Genomic DNA, 17798 nt, shown 5'->3' on the forward strand with positions numbered 1-17798 from the left:
AGGGGGTGTGGAGAGATGAGAGTCATGCGCGATGGACCTCTAGCTTATGGAACCAGCTATATTACCTTGCTGTACTGCAAACTCAGTCGGCCATTTTACCGTCTAACTAGAAGCATCACAGAAACGGAGCCCTGTCCAGATTGAATACCTGGCTCCATTTACACTGTTTCTGCTGGAACTTCTGTACCATTGCCTAAAAGACTGATTAATCTCTGCATGCTTATCTCATCGTGTGAAGTGAAATCCACCAGAAACTGCATTATGCAGCATTGGTTTTTAACCTACCGACCTGCGTGAAGGAATATCTCCTTGGACTTTGATTCTGGACTCTGGAACACACGTGAAACACCATTCTCTTTCTCTGTGGCCTCTACACTATAAAGTTTTCTTTTCTCTATCCCTCTTTTACTGTATAAATGCAAAGTGGGCAACGTTGCAACCCCCTCCTGAGTTTTGAGCGTATGAAAGTAAACTAATCCTTTGAGTTCATCCTACCTCGAGTTTGCTGCACAGTTATTAATAGAAATTGGATCACACCAAAACCGAGGGGTTAGGAAATACACCACCACTTATAAAGGCAGAAGCAAATCAAAACACCTTTCTGTTTATGGACAGGCGGTGAGCGGAAAGATTAATGCTGTTTAAATTAACTCCCCCCCACCCCGTCCTGTCCTTTAATAACTGTGCATGAATTAAGCACACATTATACAGTAACAACAGCATTACATGTCAGCATAGTTCTATTATCTTATATCTGAAAACAATAACTCCATTTATCCTCTTCTGGAGGTACAAATCTAGAATTTATAGTCTGGTTGCAAGTTGTAGCAGCAAAGAACAAATTTCTGGAAATAGAAGTCCTACTCCATCAGAATTCTGCTCACTTTGTGCCTGAGCATATTTTCCAGTGAGTGGGACCAATGATGGTATCTGTTCTGAACACCCCTTGCCACTGTTCTGACATGCAGAATGTTAGAGGTTAATCATGCACATGTGAAGAAGATGTGCAGGGTTGCTTGGTGGCAGTATACATAATAGAGATCATTGAAGTGGATCAGTAACATTAAGGCAAGTGTAGTTCCTATTTTTTCTGCTGATGCATGGTTGTGACAATCGTTGGCATTATCCTTCTGTTCCCAGCATAGTTACTACCACTAAATGGTTTCATGATAGGAAGCTCTCACTGACATGTTTGGATGGAAAGGACAACAAAGGGATATCAGGCAGGGCCGGCACATATGAGAAATAATTGTGTTCATCTGTCAGTATCCACACACTTCCATCTGCATATGCAGCCCAAAAAACCTCACCTTAGTAAATGACTGGTGCAGATCTAGGTTCCTGTTCTAAAAGATAACTGGAACAACTACCCAACTGCCTCATTAAGATAGCCATAATCCTAGATACTTTCCTGAAGATACCTCATCACAGTGTTGCATAATTTCAGTGGCACTGCATGACCAGTCTAACAATGAGTGCTGACTTATTTTTCTATTGGAGCTGGAGAGAACCATCCTGATCCTATCTTCACCTAACATCCATTATGTACATATCTCAGCAGAAATCAAAGCATATGAACATACGAGTTAGGAGCAAGAGTAGGCCACTCGGCCCTGTGAGCCTACTCCGTCATTCAATAAGATCATGGCTGATCTGATTGTAACCTCAATTCCACATTCCTGCCTACCCCCAAAAATCTTTCACCCCCTTGCTTAGCAAGAATCTATTTGCCTCTGCCTTAAAAATATTCAAAGGCTGTCTTTTCAGGAAGAGAGTTCCAAAGACACATGACTCTCAGAGAAAAAAATTCTCATCATCCTTGTCTTAAATGAGCGACCCTTAATTTTTAAACTGTGACCCCCCTAGTTTGAGATTCTCCTACATGAGGAAACATCCTCTCCACATCCACCCGGCAAAGACCCCTCAAGATCTTACATGTTTCAAACAAGTTGCCTCTTACTCTTCTAAATTCCAGCAGATACAAGCCTAGCCTTTCCTCATAAGTCCATTCCAGGTATTAGTCCAGTAAACCTTCTCTGAGCTGCTTCCATTTACACATTTACATCCTTCCTTAAATAAGGAGAACCATACAGTACACAGTACTCCAGATGTGTTCTCACCAATGCCCTGTATAACTGAAGCATAACCTCCCTGCTTTTTTATTCAATTCCCTTTGCAATAAATGATAACATGCTATTAGCTTTCCTAATTACTTGCTGTACCTGCATACTGACCTTTTGTGATTCAGACACTAGGACACCCAGATCCCTGTGCATCTCAGAGCTCTGCAAACTGTCACCATTTAGATACTACACTGCTTTTTTTATTTTTCCTAACAAAATGGACAATTTCACATTTTCCCACATTATACTCTATTTGCCAGATCTTTGCCCACTCACTTAACCTATCTATGTCCCTTTGTTAAAAGCAAAATACTGCGGATGCTGGACATCTCTGAAAGAAAAACAGAAAATGCTGGAAAAACTCTGAAGTGGACTGCAAATCATTGTCTTATGAGGAAAGGTTGGACAGGCTAGGCTTGTATCTGCTGGAGTTTAAAACAGCATTTTCTGTTTTTCTTATGTCCCTTTGTAGCTTCCTTATGTCCTCTTCACAACTTACTTTCCTACCTATCTTTGTCTCATTATCAAATTTAGGGACCATACCTTCAGTCCCTTCATCCAAATAATTTATATAAATTGTAAGAAGTTGAGGCCCCAGCACTGATCCCTGCCAGAAATGACCCATTAATGCCTACTCTCTGTTTCCTGTTAGTTAGCCAATCTTCTATCCATGCCAACATGTTAACCCCTACACCATGAGACTTTATTTTCCCCAGTAACCTTTGATGTGGTACCTTATCAAATGCCTTTTGGAAATTTAAGTACAATACATCCACCGGTTCCCCTTTATCCACAGCTCAGGTTATTTCTTCAAAGAACTTCAATAAATTGGTTGAACATGATTTCCCTTTCATGAAACAAAGTTAACTCTGCCTGATTGCACTTGAATTTTCCTAAGTGCTCTGTTAAATGGTCTGTAGTTTTCTGCTTTCTGTCTCCCTCCCTTTTTGAACAAAGGGGTTACATTCTCTATTTTCCAATCTAATAGGATCTTCCCCGAATCTAGGCAATTTTAGAAAATTAAGACCAACGCATCAACTATCTCCCTATCCACTTCTTTTAATTCTCTAGGATGAAGCTCATTAGGACCTGGGGATTTGTCAGCCCGAAGCTCCAACAATTTGCTCGGTATCCCTTTCCTGGTGATAGTGATTTTCTTGACTTCTTCCCTCCTTTCCATTTCCTGATTTACAGCTATTTCTGGGATATTACTTGTATCCTCTGTCATGAAGACCAATGCAAAATACCTCTTCAATTCATCTGCCACCTCTTTATTTTCTCAGGCTCACTTTCTACAGGACCAACACTCACTTTGTTAAAAGCAAAATACTGCGGATGCTGGAAATCTAGAACAAAAACAAAAATACCTGGAAAAACTCAGCAGGTCTGACAGCATCGGCAGAGAGGAACACAGTTAACGTTTCGAGTCCAAATGACTCTTCATCAGAACTAAGGAAAAATAGAAAAGAGGTGAAATATAAGCTGGTTTAAGGGGGTGGGGGTGGGGTGGGGGGTGGGACAGGTAGAGCTGGATAGAGGGCCAGTGATAGGTGCAGATTGCCAAAAGATGTCATAGACAAAAGGACAAAGAGGTGTTGATGGTGGTGATATTAGCTAAGAAATGTGCTAATGGGGACATTAAGGGTGCAAAGCAGGACAAGCAAGGGACAGATAGCCCTAGTGGGGGTGGGGGGTGAGTGGTGGTTTGGTGGGGGGGGGGGTCGAAATAGGCTAAAAGGTAGAGATAAAACAATGGATGGAAATACATTTAAAAATAATGGAAATAGGTGGGAAAAGTAAAATATATTTAAATTATTGGAAAAAGGGGGATTGGAAAGGGGGTGGGGAAGGAGGAGAGAGTTCATGATCTAAAGTTATTGAACTCAATTTTCAGTCCGGAAGGCTGTAAAGTACCTAGTCGGAAGATGAGGTGCTGTTCCTCCAGTTTGCGTTGAGCTTCACTGGAACATTGCAGCAGGCCAAGGACGGACATGTGGGCATGACAGCAGGGTGGTGTGTTGAAATGGCAAGCGACAGGGCGGTTAGGGTCATGCTTGCGGACAGACCGAAGGTGTTCCACAAAGCGGTCACCCAGTCTGTGTTTGGTCTCTCCAATGTAGAGGAAACCACATTGGGATCAGCGAATGCAGTAGACTAAATTGAGGGAAGTGCAAGTGAAATGCTACTTCACTTGAAAGGAGTGTTTGGGCCCTTGGACAATGAGGAGGGGGGAAGTAAAGGGGCAGGTGTTGCACCTTCTGTGGTTGCATGGGAAGGTGCCGTGGGAGGGGGTTGAGGTGTAGGGGGTGATGGAGGAGTGGACCAGGGTGTCCCGGAGGGAACAATCCCTGCAAAATGCTGCTGGGGTGGTGAAAGGAAGATGCGTTTGGTGGTGGCATCATGCTGGAGTTGGCGGAAACGGCGGAGGATGATCCTTTGAATGCAGAGGCTGGTGGGGTGATAAGTGAGGACAAGGGGGACCCTATCATGGTTCTGGGAGGGAGAGGAAGGTGTGAGGGCAGATGCGTGGGAGATGGGCCGAACACGGTTGAGGTCCCTGTCAACCACCGTGGGTGGAAAACCTCGGTTAAGGAAGAAGGAAGACATGTCAGAAGAACTGTTTTTGAAAGTGGCATCATCAGAACAGATGCGATGGAGGCGAAGGAACTGAGAGAATGGGATGGAGTCCTTACAGGAAGCGGGGTGTGAGGAGCTGTAGTCAAGGTAGCTGTGGGAGTTGGTAGGCTTGTAATGAATATTGGTGGACTGTCTATCACCAGAAATTGAGACTGAGACTCTTTGTTAACTCTTCTTTTTAAAATATCTATAGTAACTCTTAGTATCTGCCTTTATATTTCTAGCTAGTTTTCTCTCGTACCCTAATATTTCCCTCTTCATTAATCTTTTAGTAATTCTTTGCTGTTCTTTATATTCTGTCCAATCTTCTGACCTTTGCACAATTACATGCTTTATCTTTAAGTTTGATACTCAGTAGGAACACTGAGAGCACGACTTTGAGGTCGTCGGGTGGGCGCGGTGGGCAGGCCCGGGAAATGGTAAACCACCCACGATCAGCCCCTGTCGCGGCTTGTCACTGATCGGGAAGGGCAGAGCGGGGGCGGGTGCCTGTTGGCCGCTGGGTCCAATGGCGACCCGACGGCTGGTTTAAAAACTGCCCAGGCAGCCCCTGGAAGGCTGCCACAGAAGAACATCTCTTCTGTATCTTCAACATTCAAGTTATGGAATTGAGTGCGGCTAGAGACGCCAGGTGGAAAGGCAGGTTGGGTGGGCACTTGGCCCCCCCCCACCTTTTTCGGATGAGTGCCTCGCCGTCCTGCTGGAGGAGGCGGCTGCCAGGAGGGACCCAGCGATGGGAGGAGGAGGCCACTGCATCTTGCCAAGAGGGCATGGGAGGAGGCGGCAGCGCTGATGGGTTATGGAGTCATGACGTGGTGTGGCGCACATGGGTGCAATATCAGAAGCAGTTCAATGACCTGCTGCAGTCAGGAAGGGTAGTACCTTGTTGGCGTGGGTCAGTGTGCAGAAGTGTTAAAGTGTGGCCGTCCTTCCTGTGGACCTCAGGGGTGTTAGAGTCTGAGTGCCAACTGTCAATGACATCGGAGATGGCCAAGGGGTTGAGCCCTGGCTGCTTGGACTGAGTGCCTTGTGGCTCCAGGGCCACGACTCGGGTGTGCCCTATGAGGTGCTCCTCAGCTGGGGTTGACCAGGCTGCAATGGCACTGCAGGTAGAGAGTGGACTAATCAATGCTCCTCTGTCCTTTCTGGAGAATAGGAGCCATAACCAAGTAGAGAGGTCGCGTACAGGTGGAGGGCAGCCTAACCTCCTGTTGCTCAGCAGGTTTGAGCAGGACGGTCTCGAGCTCGATAGTTGGCATGCTCCAAATGCAACCGGGTGTGGAGAGGTGGGGGTGCCAGACGAAGGTAAGAGTGCAGTGCACAGAGGTGAGAGTTTCAGATTGTGCAACCTTTCTAGTGTAGAACCTTCACTGATGGGAGCCTCGAACCTGGAGTACCCATTGATCATTGAAAGTCGATGGCACTATGATGCAGATCTCTTGTCTCACCAGGGTGCCTGGCATGCACAGTGACAGTGTGGTGACTTTAACTAATGACATGTCCTTGTTCTCTCTTTTAGGTTTGCCAGCACGTAATCGCTCTGTGGACCCCGAAGGGCCACCCCTGACGCCGGAGGACCACCGGGCTTCACCTGCACCTGCACCTCACCCGCTCTCTGAAGCGGGCACCAGGGCAGGTACCACACCTTGGTGGGCATTAGATTGGCAGCTAGAACGTCGGTGCACATTGGTGAGGGCACTTCACACTTGCTTAAGATGCAGGTGGAGGCAGAGAGTGCCCAGGGCGCCGGCAGTCAGAGGACTGCTGGGGACCAGGACGATGCTCAGTTGAAGGCAGATGAGCCGCCTCTGGAGTCGTTCATTAGGTGGCAGATGCTGGATGTCCAGTGAGATGTGCGAGAGGATCTGGCAGAGATCCATGAGCGTCTGCGTGCCATGGTCTCCGTTGTAGAAGAGTCCACGTGGAGCGTGAGCACTGCAGTGACCCTCATGGCCAAGCGCACTGCTTCCTCCATTGAGAGAATGGGGACTATCATGGAGAGGCAGCTCCAGGGACAGAATGAGGGGTTCCTGGGGTTATGCTCAGACCTGCAAGCCCTCACTCAGGGACTGACCTCAGGTGGTCAGTGCAAGTGTGGGACATGGATGAGGCACCCAGTATCCCAGGTAGGTGCCCATCCATCAATAGTGCATAGGGAGGTCCAGAGTGACCTCACGTTGGTGCACGAGTTGCTTGTTGTCTCTGCAGGCTCCTTCTCAGGGCGCTCTGGATGTCAGCAGCAGCTCCCCGTCCCTCTGCCAGTGACCGTTGCATCTGATGAGGCTGTGGAGACTGAGGAGATGCCAACTGTGGCATTGGTCGGTCTCACCCAGGCGAGGCCAGCACAGGCTCCACTGGCCAGAAGACAACTGCCAAGGTCATCAAGGCCAACAAGACAGCAGAGTCCGCAGGCTGTCTCCAATGCCGGTGCTAGTGAGGGGGAGCACCAAGACATAGCACTCGTAAACGTAAGTTAAAGGCACCATGAGCACAAGAGGGACAGTTAGAACCATAGAACACTACAGCACAGAAAACAGGCCATTTGGCCCTTCTAGTCTGTGCCGAAATATTATTCCGCAAGTCCCATTGACCTGCACCTAGTCCATAACCCTCCAGACCAGGCGATATTCTGTTCATTTATGTTTGGTTTATCTTTACTGGTCTGGGGATAAAGACCAGAGAAGATTATGTAAATTTTTTTGTTTTGTCAAAATGAGATAAATTTTGTTTTTGCCGTAATGGCCTGAGTATGCTTCACCTTCTTACTTTTTTTGGTGCAAGGTACACTGGTATGTAATGCTGGATGTGAGTGGCTCTAAACTTTATTGTACAGGCACTGAGTGGACTTTGGGTTCAAATGAAAGGGCCATTTCAGACATCTGGGATAGAGGTGGCAGCCCTGGCATGCTGATCTTTGGTAGCCTAGCTGAAGGAGTGTTGGATCAAGGTGTCCCTGCTGTCCCTGCCTCCCTGGAGGTTACCGAGATCTGCCTCCATGCCCTCAGCGTTCTCCTCACCCTGCTCCTCTTCTGACTCACTACTGGACTCATCATCTGTGGCATCTGTAGCTGCGTCAAGATCCTCTTCCTCCAGTGAGTCCCCCCTTGCCAGTGCCAGATTGTGGAGAGCGTAGCATGCAACCGCTATCAGTGACACCCGCTCTCGGTGTTTATAGTGCACCCCCTGAACGGTCCAGGCATCGGAAGCACATCTTGAGAAGACCTATGGTCCTCCCTTGTGGAGGCATGACTCATATTATAACGCTTCTCTGCCTCTGTTCTTGGGTGGCGGAGAGATATCATGAGCCCAGGATAGCCCTTGTCACCCAGCAGCCATCCATCCAGTTGGGTTGGAGCACTGAAGAGCCTTGGCACCTGGGAGTGTCTCAGGATAAAAGCATCATGGGAGCTGCCAGGGTACCGTGTACAGACTTGTAGAATCTGCATCCTGTGGTCACACATTAACTGCACGTTCATGGAGTGGAATCACTTCCTGTTGACGAAGACACCCGGCTGACCCCCTGGCGCCTTGATGGCCACATGTGTGCAGTTGATTGCACCCTGGATGCGGGGAACCCAGAATTGCTGCAAAGCCTCTGGCTCGCTCAGCCTGGCTGGCCTCGTCCATACAGTACAGAATAAAGGTCAGTACCTGCCTGAACAGAACTTCTGTCACCAGCTTGGCACAACTGCGGACAGCTGATTGGGAGACTCCACACAGATCCCCCACTGACCCCTGGAAAGAGCCGGAGGTATAGAAGTTGAGGGCCATTGTGACCTTCAGAGCCACTGGCATGGGGTGTCCACCCGCTAGTCAGAGCTGATCTCAGGCCCAGTTATCTGACAAATAGAGGTCACTGTCTCCCTCGAGAGGCGGATCCTCCTTCAGCATTGCACCTTGGACATATTGAGGCCGCTGCATTGCCACCTGTAAACCCTGGCAGCAGAATAGTGGTGTCTTCTGCAGCCCTTTCTGCCTTGGACTTCCTGCTGGCCCTGCGCCCCTTGTGCCTGTGCCTCTCCTCCCACAGGTTACTCCCCTGGAAGCTGCATTGGGACACCTGGCCTCCTCTCCCTTCTGCCCCTCTCTTCCTCGGAGGAGGAGGTGCCACCAGCGGAGACCACAATCCCCATTACCAGGGTAATAGAAGGCTGTCTGATACCTGGAAGGGTCCACATGGTCTGAATCCCCCAGGGGCCTTGGAGACACCAAGGAGTCCAGAACTGAAGCCTGTAAATGCTAAGAATGAAGTCCCGAACAGAGATGAAGCTGCCAAGTACCAATAAGTCACCAGCAGCAAACTATGTACCAAACTGTCCACTACTGATACTAGCAATGCTGCTCACCCTATTTATCCCACCCATAGATGAGGTTTTTGAAAATGTTGGCTGGCTGCTTGCCCATTTTGCCCATGCAATGAGCGCAAAGTCGCATGGGCAACGTAAAATGGGCGTCAATTGGCTTTTTAATGGCCTCTTAATTAATGGCACGTGCAGCTCCGGCACCCACTCTGCCCACCAAATTACGCGGCTGTGCAATGACTTCGGGGCTCTCACCTGACGTCACCGCACACTATTTTACGCCCGATAGGGTCGGGCGCGCGCCCGCAATCAGGGTCAAGAAAGAGTGAGAGGAGAGTGACCTTTAACAGTGAGAGAGTGAGAGGAGAGTGACCTTTAACAGTGAGAGTGAGAGGAGAGTGACATTTAACAGTGAGAGAGTGAGAGGAGAGTGACCTTTAACAGTGAGTGTGAGAGGAGAGTGTTGATGAGGGGTTAATGAGGGGTTGGGGTAGAGTGGAATTAGATTAGCCTGACTTGTTCATTTATATCGTTGCTTTGCCCCCGATGTATCTCTGAAACTGCGCAAAATCAACACAAATTGACCAATCAGGGTCAAGGTGCCCGGTTTAAATTTCAAACAATGCTTGGCAGTTAATTGTCAGTAACTATCACTGGTGCATTCTCCATGGCAATGCCTCCACAAATCAGAATCCACTTTCCAACCAATCAGCACTCTCTTCTCACGCACCCGTAAAGTTCTGCCCTGTTTTTTCCCCTCTTCTGCATATGGACTTTGATGTAGTGTTTTATAATCATCCCAATAATTTAACTTCGGGATTCCACAGTTCAATTCACCAAGGCTCCTTCGGCAGCACCTTCCAAACCCAAGACTTAGACTATCAAGAAGGACAAGGACAGCAGATGCATGGGAACACCCATCACCTACAAGTTCCCCTCCGAGCCACACACCATCCTGACTTGGAACTAAATTGCCATTGCCTCACTGTCGCTCAGTCCAAATCCTAGAACTCCCTTCCCAACAGCACTTAAGTGTACCTATACCACATGGACTGCAGCAGTTCAAGAAGGCAGCTCACCATCACCTTCTCAAGGGTAATTAGGGATGGGCAATAAATGCTGGCCTAGCCAGCAAGATCCACATCCTGTGATAGAATAAAAAAATGCCACTGAGAGCGCCAATCCTAATGTTTTAAAAGCACACTTCATTAAGCTTTCCATCCATTGTTTTAATTCACATCTTGATGAGCACAAAGTCAAATTTCCTACTCTCAAATTAAAATTTTTAAAACAGAATTAAAAAAAACATTATAAGGCATGAAAGCAAAAAAACCTACCTTTTCTTTCCAGCTGAATTTGGTATTCTTATCAAAAACCTCACGTGCTCCTCCCCCATATTGTGCCAAGATTCTAAGTATATGGCGATTTGCTGTTGATCTAATTGGAAATACAATAATTAAGCATTCTACAAATCATGATGCTGCAATGTATGCTATGTGTGTCATGTATTTCAGCCCATTGCTAACGTTTACCACATGTAGAAAGCTGAATTCCATGATTAGCCATGATTAAACAGGGAAATCCAAAAAATATTGAACAACTGGACTATGTAGTGGGGGGGGGGGTGAAGAAGAGTGGCTTTGATATTATTAATCTTGCCACCCCTGAAGTTTAAACCAGTCAGAAACAGGGAGAGTGGAAATGTCTATAAAAAATTACAATAATCTGTTGGTCTTCAATAGACATAAATGGAGATGGCAATCCTGTACTATCTTGTATCCTGTATAAAAACAAGCCAAATGGAGACCAGACACTTAAAAAGGAACTGGATTGGGTTTGGGCGGGGGGCCAGGAAGTCACTGTGAACTGCTTTCAAACTGCCATCCCATAAAGCAGATGGATATAGAAACTGAGGCAGTAGAAACTCAAAAATAGCTTGGTTAAAGATGCAGTTTGAAAGTCATATGGAGGGTGTAGTTATAGGGGATTCTTTGTTCAGAAAAATCAATGGTCACGTGTTGCGAGGCCAATACCTACAGTGAGTTGTCTAACTGGAGCTAGAGGAGGATATATTGAGGAAAGGATAGAAGGGATACTCAAAAGGACTGAACTATATCTTGTGATTAATGACTTAAATAAAAATAATAGGGGCATTTAAAATCTGATATTAGGATTGCCTTTAAATGTACAGAGATTGTGTGGTTATGCTTTCTGGTATGCTTCCACTGTTTGGGAAACCAGTAGAATTCATGGAGAAAATTCAAGACATAAATGAATAGCTGGTATCAGTGTAATGAGGATAAGGCACCATTCATTAAAAAAAAAATGAGGATACCTTCAAAATAAAAATAAATAGTCTCGAAAGGCAAGGTGTATTTAAACCAAATAAAGACAGAGACTTGTGAGTGACGTTATTGCAGCAATCACAAATCATTTATATTAAATAAGTCGGATGGGGAGGAGGGAGGAGGACACGGCAGGGAGGAAATGGGATGGATCCCAGACGAGATTGAAGTAATCAGCTGGTACATGGGACACAAGGGACAGAATCTTCTCAGTCCCGAGATTGAAAGCAGGTCCCAGAGAAAGGTGGAACAGGAGGGTGTTGGGTCAGTGGGCCAATGAGGTTCCACCTTCAGTAATCTTGCAGAGGCAGGGTGAAAGAGACAAGGGCTACCCATCAGCAGCATATTTAAGTGCATGTTTAAATTCCCAATTGTGGGCAGGTTTGGGACTCTGTCAGGATCTTCCCAGTGACGGTCCCTTGCTGAGGCCAAAGCCTGGAGTGGGCTTGCCTCTGGAGCGGGCTTGCTTCCGGAGCGGGCAAGGCATCTTACACACATGCCCCCACTGAAGATGAAAAGATTAGCAGACCACAGCTGTGGCTGCTGGTCATTATCGCAGGGGTTTTCCTACCACGGTGGTGATCTGGCAGCTGTGGTCATAGTTTTTTGTTTACAATTTTCAGACATATCAAATAGGGGTGCCCTCACGGTTGCCCTTTGACAGCAGCATCTCTGCTGGTGGGGCTGCTGCCGTTCCAAAGCTGCAGGTCCTCTAATTCGGCCTGCAACCTCAGGAACCCGCCCCTACGGACAGAGGACACAGTAGCAATCAAGTGAACATCCGCCTCCTGGAAGATCATGCTGCCAGGCGTGCTGCCAGCAAGTGTGGAGTTGGGACATGTAAATGGTCCTGACCTGCAATTATATTTAATGTGAAGATTCCGCCCAGTAATTAGAGAACAAGATAAGGCAGAGATACTGGGAATCTTGAAAGAAGGAACATTTATATGAAGATAATACTGGAAAATGCTGGTGGAATTATAAATAAGATATATATTTATAGGTTCTTGTAGCAGTAGGGAACTATGCCATAATAAGAATGTTAGAAATTTGGCCAACTCCAGAGGATGGACACAAACAGTCAGGGACACAAAGTGTGTCAAAGGATCAAGTGGACAATAAAGGAATTGGTGCAGTTGTACAAGTCAGAAGGTGAATGAAATAGTTCTAGAGGGAAGCAGATAAATAACAAAGGATATACTTTCGATAGAGATTTCCAATAACAAAAAAGTACAAGCTAACAACAGGAGTATGCTTAAAGGCTTCCTGTCAGCACAAGATGGCTTGCTTTGTGAAGTGGTAATAAAGGAATGTGAGAACAGCAAAGTTATTTTAATGGTTATCTTTAATCAACCTCTTTTAAATTGGGGAAACACAAATTGTTATAAATAGAGCTGACAAATATAATGCTCAGTTGGTCCATGGCCCAGTGTGTTAAGAGAATTCTGAAGGGTGGTGCTCATCTCAAACAAGCATTAATAAATCTCCATAGTGCAGAAAATGGAAGCTGTGGTATGCCAGAAGGTTTGGCGGCATAGAATGTTCAAACTTATGATGATATGGATTCAGAAATACCAAAATCTAGGAGTCAATTTTAGAAAAGATGAATACAAAGTTAAGCAAATGAACGGAGGAGGGTTGTTCACCAACAATCCAGTAAAGGCAAAATGGAATATTTTTTGCAAGCATAATGCTGAACATGTAGAATCAATAATTACATTACATTAGAAAACACAGACTAAATAGTCAAGACCCAAATGAAAAATAAATCATTGACTCCAACCGGATAAATAAATAATTTCAAGCCAAATTAAAAACCTCTACAAATCCTGTATTGAGAAAGTTGATGATACTTGGTGGGATGTATATAAGAATATGCGGAAACATGTTTAAAGGCTGATCAGAGGGGCAAAGAGCCACTAAAAAGCAAACATAAAGACATAAAAATTTAACAGCAAGAAATTGTTTTCATATTACTGTTACAAAAGGGCAGTCAGAGAAGAGGAGAAAAACTGAAAAGAAACAAATGCATTTGAAATAGAGGATGAGCTCAGGATAATACGAGGATATACAAGGGAAGGCACAAGCAACATGTTCTCCCCAAACAAAGTTATCCCAGGAAAGTTTGATGGGCTAAAAATTAGTCTGCATCCATTTTTGGCACTGGATTTATGATCCTCCCAGACCTGATCTGATTGAGAAACACAGCACACATACTTTGTGCTGCCTCATCATTTACCTGATTTAGTATGCAGCCGAGAATGGCTTTTGCTGCTGGCTGGCTGCACACTTAACATGATGCAGAGAAGGGCTCCCAGGTTCATGGGTGTGGTGTTGAAGGCCTTAGTCATGGAGGTCAGGAGGAGGTGAGAGGCCATGTTTCCGTTGGGGAAGATGGTGGTGGCAGGAGGCCATCAAGGAAGATCTTCTGAAGGGATTGGAAGGTGGTCAGGTAGGTCAATGCAAGGAATGTGACACTGAGGAGCTGGCAGCAGTATTGGGAAACATTCAATAACTCTCGTGTAAGTGATCATCTGTGGTCTCTGCAGCTGCGTCAAGATCCTCTTCCTCCAGTGGGTCCCCCTTGCCAGTGCTAGATTGTGAAGAGTGTAGCATGCAACCACTATCGGTGACACCTGCTCTTGGGGGTACTGTAGTGCAGTCCCTGAACGATTCAGGCATTGGAAGCGCATCTTGAGAAGACCGATGGTCCTCTCTATCATTGCCCTTGTGGAGGCATGACTCGTATTATAACACTTCTCTGCCTCTGTTCTTGGGTGGTGGAGAGGCGTCATGAGCTATCTCTTCAATGGATAGCCCTTGTCACCCAGCAGGCCTCCATCCAGTCAGGTTGGGGCACTGAAGAGCCTCGGCACCTGGGAGTGTCTCAGGATATAAGCATCATGGGAGCTGCCAGGGTACCTGGCACAGACTTGTAGAATTTGCATCCTGTGGTCACACACTAACTGCACGTTCATGGAGTGGAATCACTTCCTGTTGACGAAGAGATCCAGCTGACCCCCGGCGCCTTGATGGCCACATGTGTGCAGTCGATTACACCCTGGACGTGGGGGAACCCAGCAATCACTGCAAAGCCGCTGGCTCGCTCAGCCTGGCCTGCCTCATTCATATGGTAAAGAATGAAGGTCAGTATCCACCTGAACAAAGCTTCGGTCACCAGCTGGTGCAACTGTGGACAGCTGATTGGGAGACTCCACAGAGATCCCCCACTGACCCCTGGAAAGAGCCGGAGGCATAGAGGTTGAGGGCCACTGTGACCTTCAGGGCCACTGGCATGGGGTGTCCACCCACACAGTCGGAGCTGAACTCAGGCCCAATCATCTGAAAAATGGAGGTCACTGTCTGCCTTGAGAGGCAGAGACTCCTTCAGCATTGCACCTCTGACATATTGAGGCAGCTGCATCCCCGCCTGTAACTCCTGGCAGCAGGATAGTGGCATCTTCTGTGGCCCTTTACGCCTTGGACTTCCTGCTGGCCTTGTGCCCGTTGTGCCTGCGCTTCTCCTCCCACAGGTCGCTCCTCTGGAAGCTGCATTGGGACACCTGGCCTCCTCTCTCTTTTGCCCTTCTCTTCTTCCTCAGAGGAGATGCCACAAGCGGAGGCCACAATCCCCATTACCAGGGTAACAGAAGGCTGTCTGATACCTGGAAGGGTCCACATGGTCTGAATCCTCCAGGGGCCTTGGAAACACCAAGGAGTCCTGAAATGAAGCCTGGAAATGCTAAGAATGAAGCCCCAAACAGAGATGAAGCTGCCAAGTACCAATAAGTCACCAGCAGCAAACTATGCACCAAACTGCCCACTGCTGACACTGGCAATGCTGCTCACCCTATTTATCCCACTCGTGGATGAGGCTTTTGAAAATGTCGGCTGGCCACCTCCCCGTTTTGCCTGTATGACAAGCACAAAATCGCATAGGCAAAGAATAATCAGCATCAATTGGCTTTTTAATGGCCTTAATGGTGGGTGCAGCTCCAGCACCCACTCGCGCCTGCCGACCGAAATATCGTACGAGTGCGTGATGACGTTGGGACGTTCACCCGACGTCATCAGGTGCTATTTTACGCCCGATCGGCCCACGGGATGCAAAATTCTGCACTATTAGTTAATCTCGCAGCTGTGTAGATTCAGGGTAAATCTTGGATATAGATAATAAACTAGCTGAAGATTAGAAAACAATAAATATAAGAGTTAGATTAGGGTGAAGAGAAATGACAGTTGCCTAAGGATCAGTGTTGGTATTACTACTGTATCTAATTTACATCATTTATTTGAACTTAAGCTCAATGGAACTTGGTCAAATTTGTTGATGATACCAAACTATGAAGCTCAGTAGAAGCAGAGGAGACAGCTCAAGTTGCAGAGTGAATTGGATAAAGCAGTATTAGAGTAGAACAATATCAGATTAGATTTAATGCAGACAAATGTGATGTACACACACTGAATGGGAAAACAAATAACGCAATTACTCTGTAAATGGTGATGAAAAAGTTGAGGAAGTTGTAAAAGACCAAGGATCTTTTTTTTAGTAATCTTAAAAATCAAAATGACTGACCAATGCACAGCAGCAATAAACAAAGCCAATAGAATGTTGAACTATATAGCTAAAATAGGAAATAGGTTAACACAAGTCATTGGAACTCATGATAAAGCTGGTCAGACTACACAGTCTGTTTTGGCCATTGAGATACTAGGGGCATCCAAGCATTGGATAGTACAGATAAGTGCCTAAGGCTCCCCTTCAAAGATTTCAGTTAAAAAATTAGGTTTTTAAGCCTTGAAAGATGATGTCCAATTGATGATCACAGAGGTATACAATATCGTAAACTATATCAAGAAGGTGAATCTTAAAAGTTAAATTAATCTACAAGGCATTTAAAGACTTAAACTAGTGAAAAGAAAAAAAAAGGACTGATATAGGATAGTTCTTCTTGAAGGGCAGAGATCAACACATGGAATGGCCAACAACAGTAATAGAAACAAAAACCCTGTATTATTTTAAAAGCCATTGGATGCTGCATTGAGGTGACTTTTGTGTCTTTCTAGACAGGCGAGTTAGGATGGGTGTATAGCTTTCCTCATTATCTTATCTACTTGCGGCCAAATTAAGATTGCCATTAGAATAGACCTCAACATATTCTTTCATTGTGGTTACGGTATGCAGCAAGTATATAAAAGAAAGAAAATAGAAAACAAAAACACTGACAAACACATCAGTTATATGTGCACCAAAGTGGTCCCACCAACGCACAAGCCAGCCCTAGGTTGGTTTCAAACATCCGAATCCCAGGTTGGAAGTAACAGAGGGAAAGATAGCTGAAGCTAAGGGTTTTAGTTACATTATGAGGATAACAACCTGGTAATCACAATCATAACTATCTGTCACACAAAAAATGCATTTTAATGCATCCCATTGATTTTTTTTAGAATTTAAAACATTTTTTGAAGTTAAATAAAGAAAGTCCTTTTACGGTAGAAATATTTGTAAACACAAGAGGAAGAGTGCTCTCCCTGATTTACTTCCTCTCCATTTTGTGATCCTTATCTGCCAGTCATTGTTGCAATGATGGATTGATAACCTCTTCCATATGGAGCTGCCTAGCATTCACCTGGCAGATCTTCACAATGGCACTCGAGGTCTGTAACTCATAATGACATTTTTATGGAGCACTGGATGTCATGATCCAGTTGCAAACTGGGCAAAATACTTCAAGTAAAATGGCTTCTATTTATTTGTAATTATCTGCTTATCAAAATAACTTACCCAACACCGCAAGTAAATATTCTGGTGTGTTTGACATTCTGGTGTACCATCTTCAGTGTAAGAACTTCATTCTGAATGTGTCCATCAGAAATCAAAAGTATGTTGCGTATCCTTTTGGATGGGGCAAGTAAGTTCAGACTCAGCAATGGTCTCTAGAAATCTGTGTTTCCCATTGGTTTCTGTACAGACTTTGACAGAACATGAAAATGAAAACATTATTGGTTAAGTGAAGCATTATTTGGATAACTGTATGTTCCAAGTTGCCACATTTACATCAAGATTGTGAATTAAACTCATTATGGATAACTAGTAGAAAGTAACTCCTCACAGATTCTTATATTCTAATAGGTAATATGACAGTAGCAACCAGCATGTTGTAGAGACTTTTCCAAATTCAAATGGGTATTCTTCACATTCCAACATCATTTTGCACTGATGTCTATGGCATCTGAATGGGCAGATTTTATTTTGGAGTGTCGATCCTCAAACAAATTGCAAGAATGTAAACACATAGAAAGGAGCCTTATTCTTGAGTCAGTTCTACATTTTGTCAAATCAAAAAAAAGGAACAGCATAGAAGGAGGCCATTCAGTCCATTGTGCCTGTG

The 17798-nt window shown here is 45.5% G+C and overlaps 1 protein-coding gene across 1 annotated transcript in view; it reads right to left on the reverse strand.

Moving 5' to 3' along the window:
• parp4 (poly (ADP-ribose) polymerase family, member 4) overlaps positions 1-17798 on the reverse strand; it is a 154686-nt gene that overhangs the window by 35167 nt on the left and 101721 nt on the right. The window contains 2 exon segments of the mRNA XM_078546131.1: positions 10399-10498; positions 17192-17379. Coding sequence (XP_078402257.1) covers positions 10399-10498; positions 17192-17379 — 288 coding nt within the window.

The sequence above is a fragment of the Cetorhinus maximus genome, chromosome 7, assembly GCF_964194155.1.
Source record: "Cetorhinus maximus chromosome 7, sCetMax3.hap1.1, whole genome shotgun sequence".
Lineage (NCBI taxonomy): Eukaryota > Metazoa > Chordata > Chondrichthyes > Lamniformes > Cetorhinidae > Cetorhinus > Cetorhinus maximus.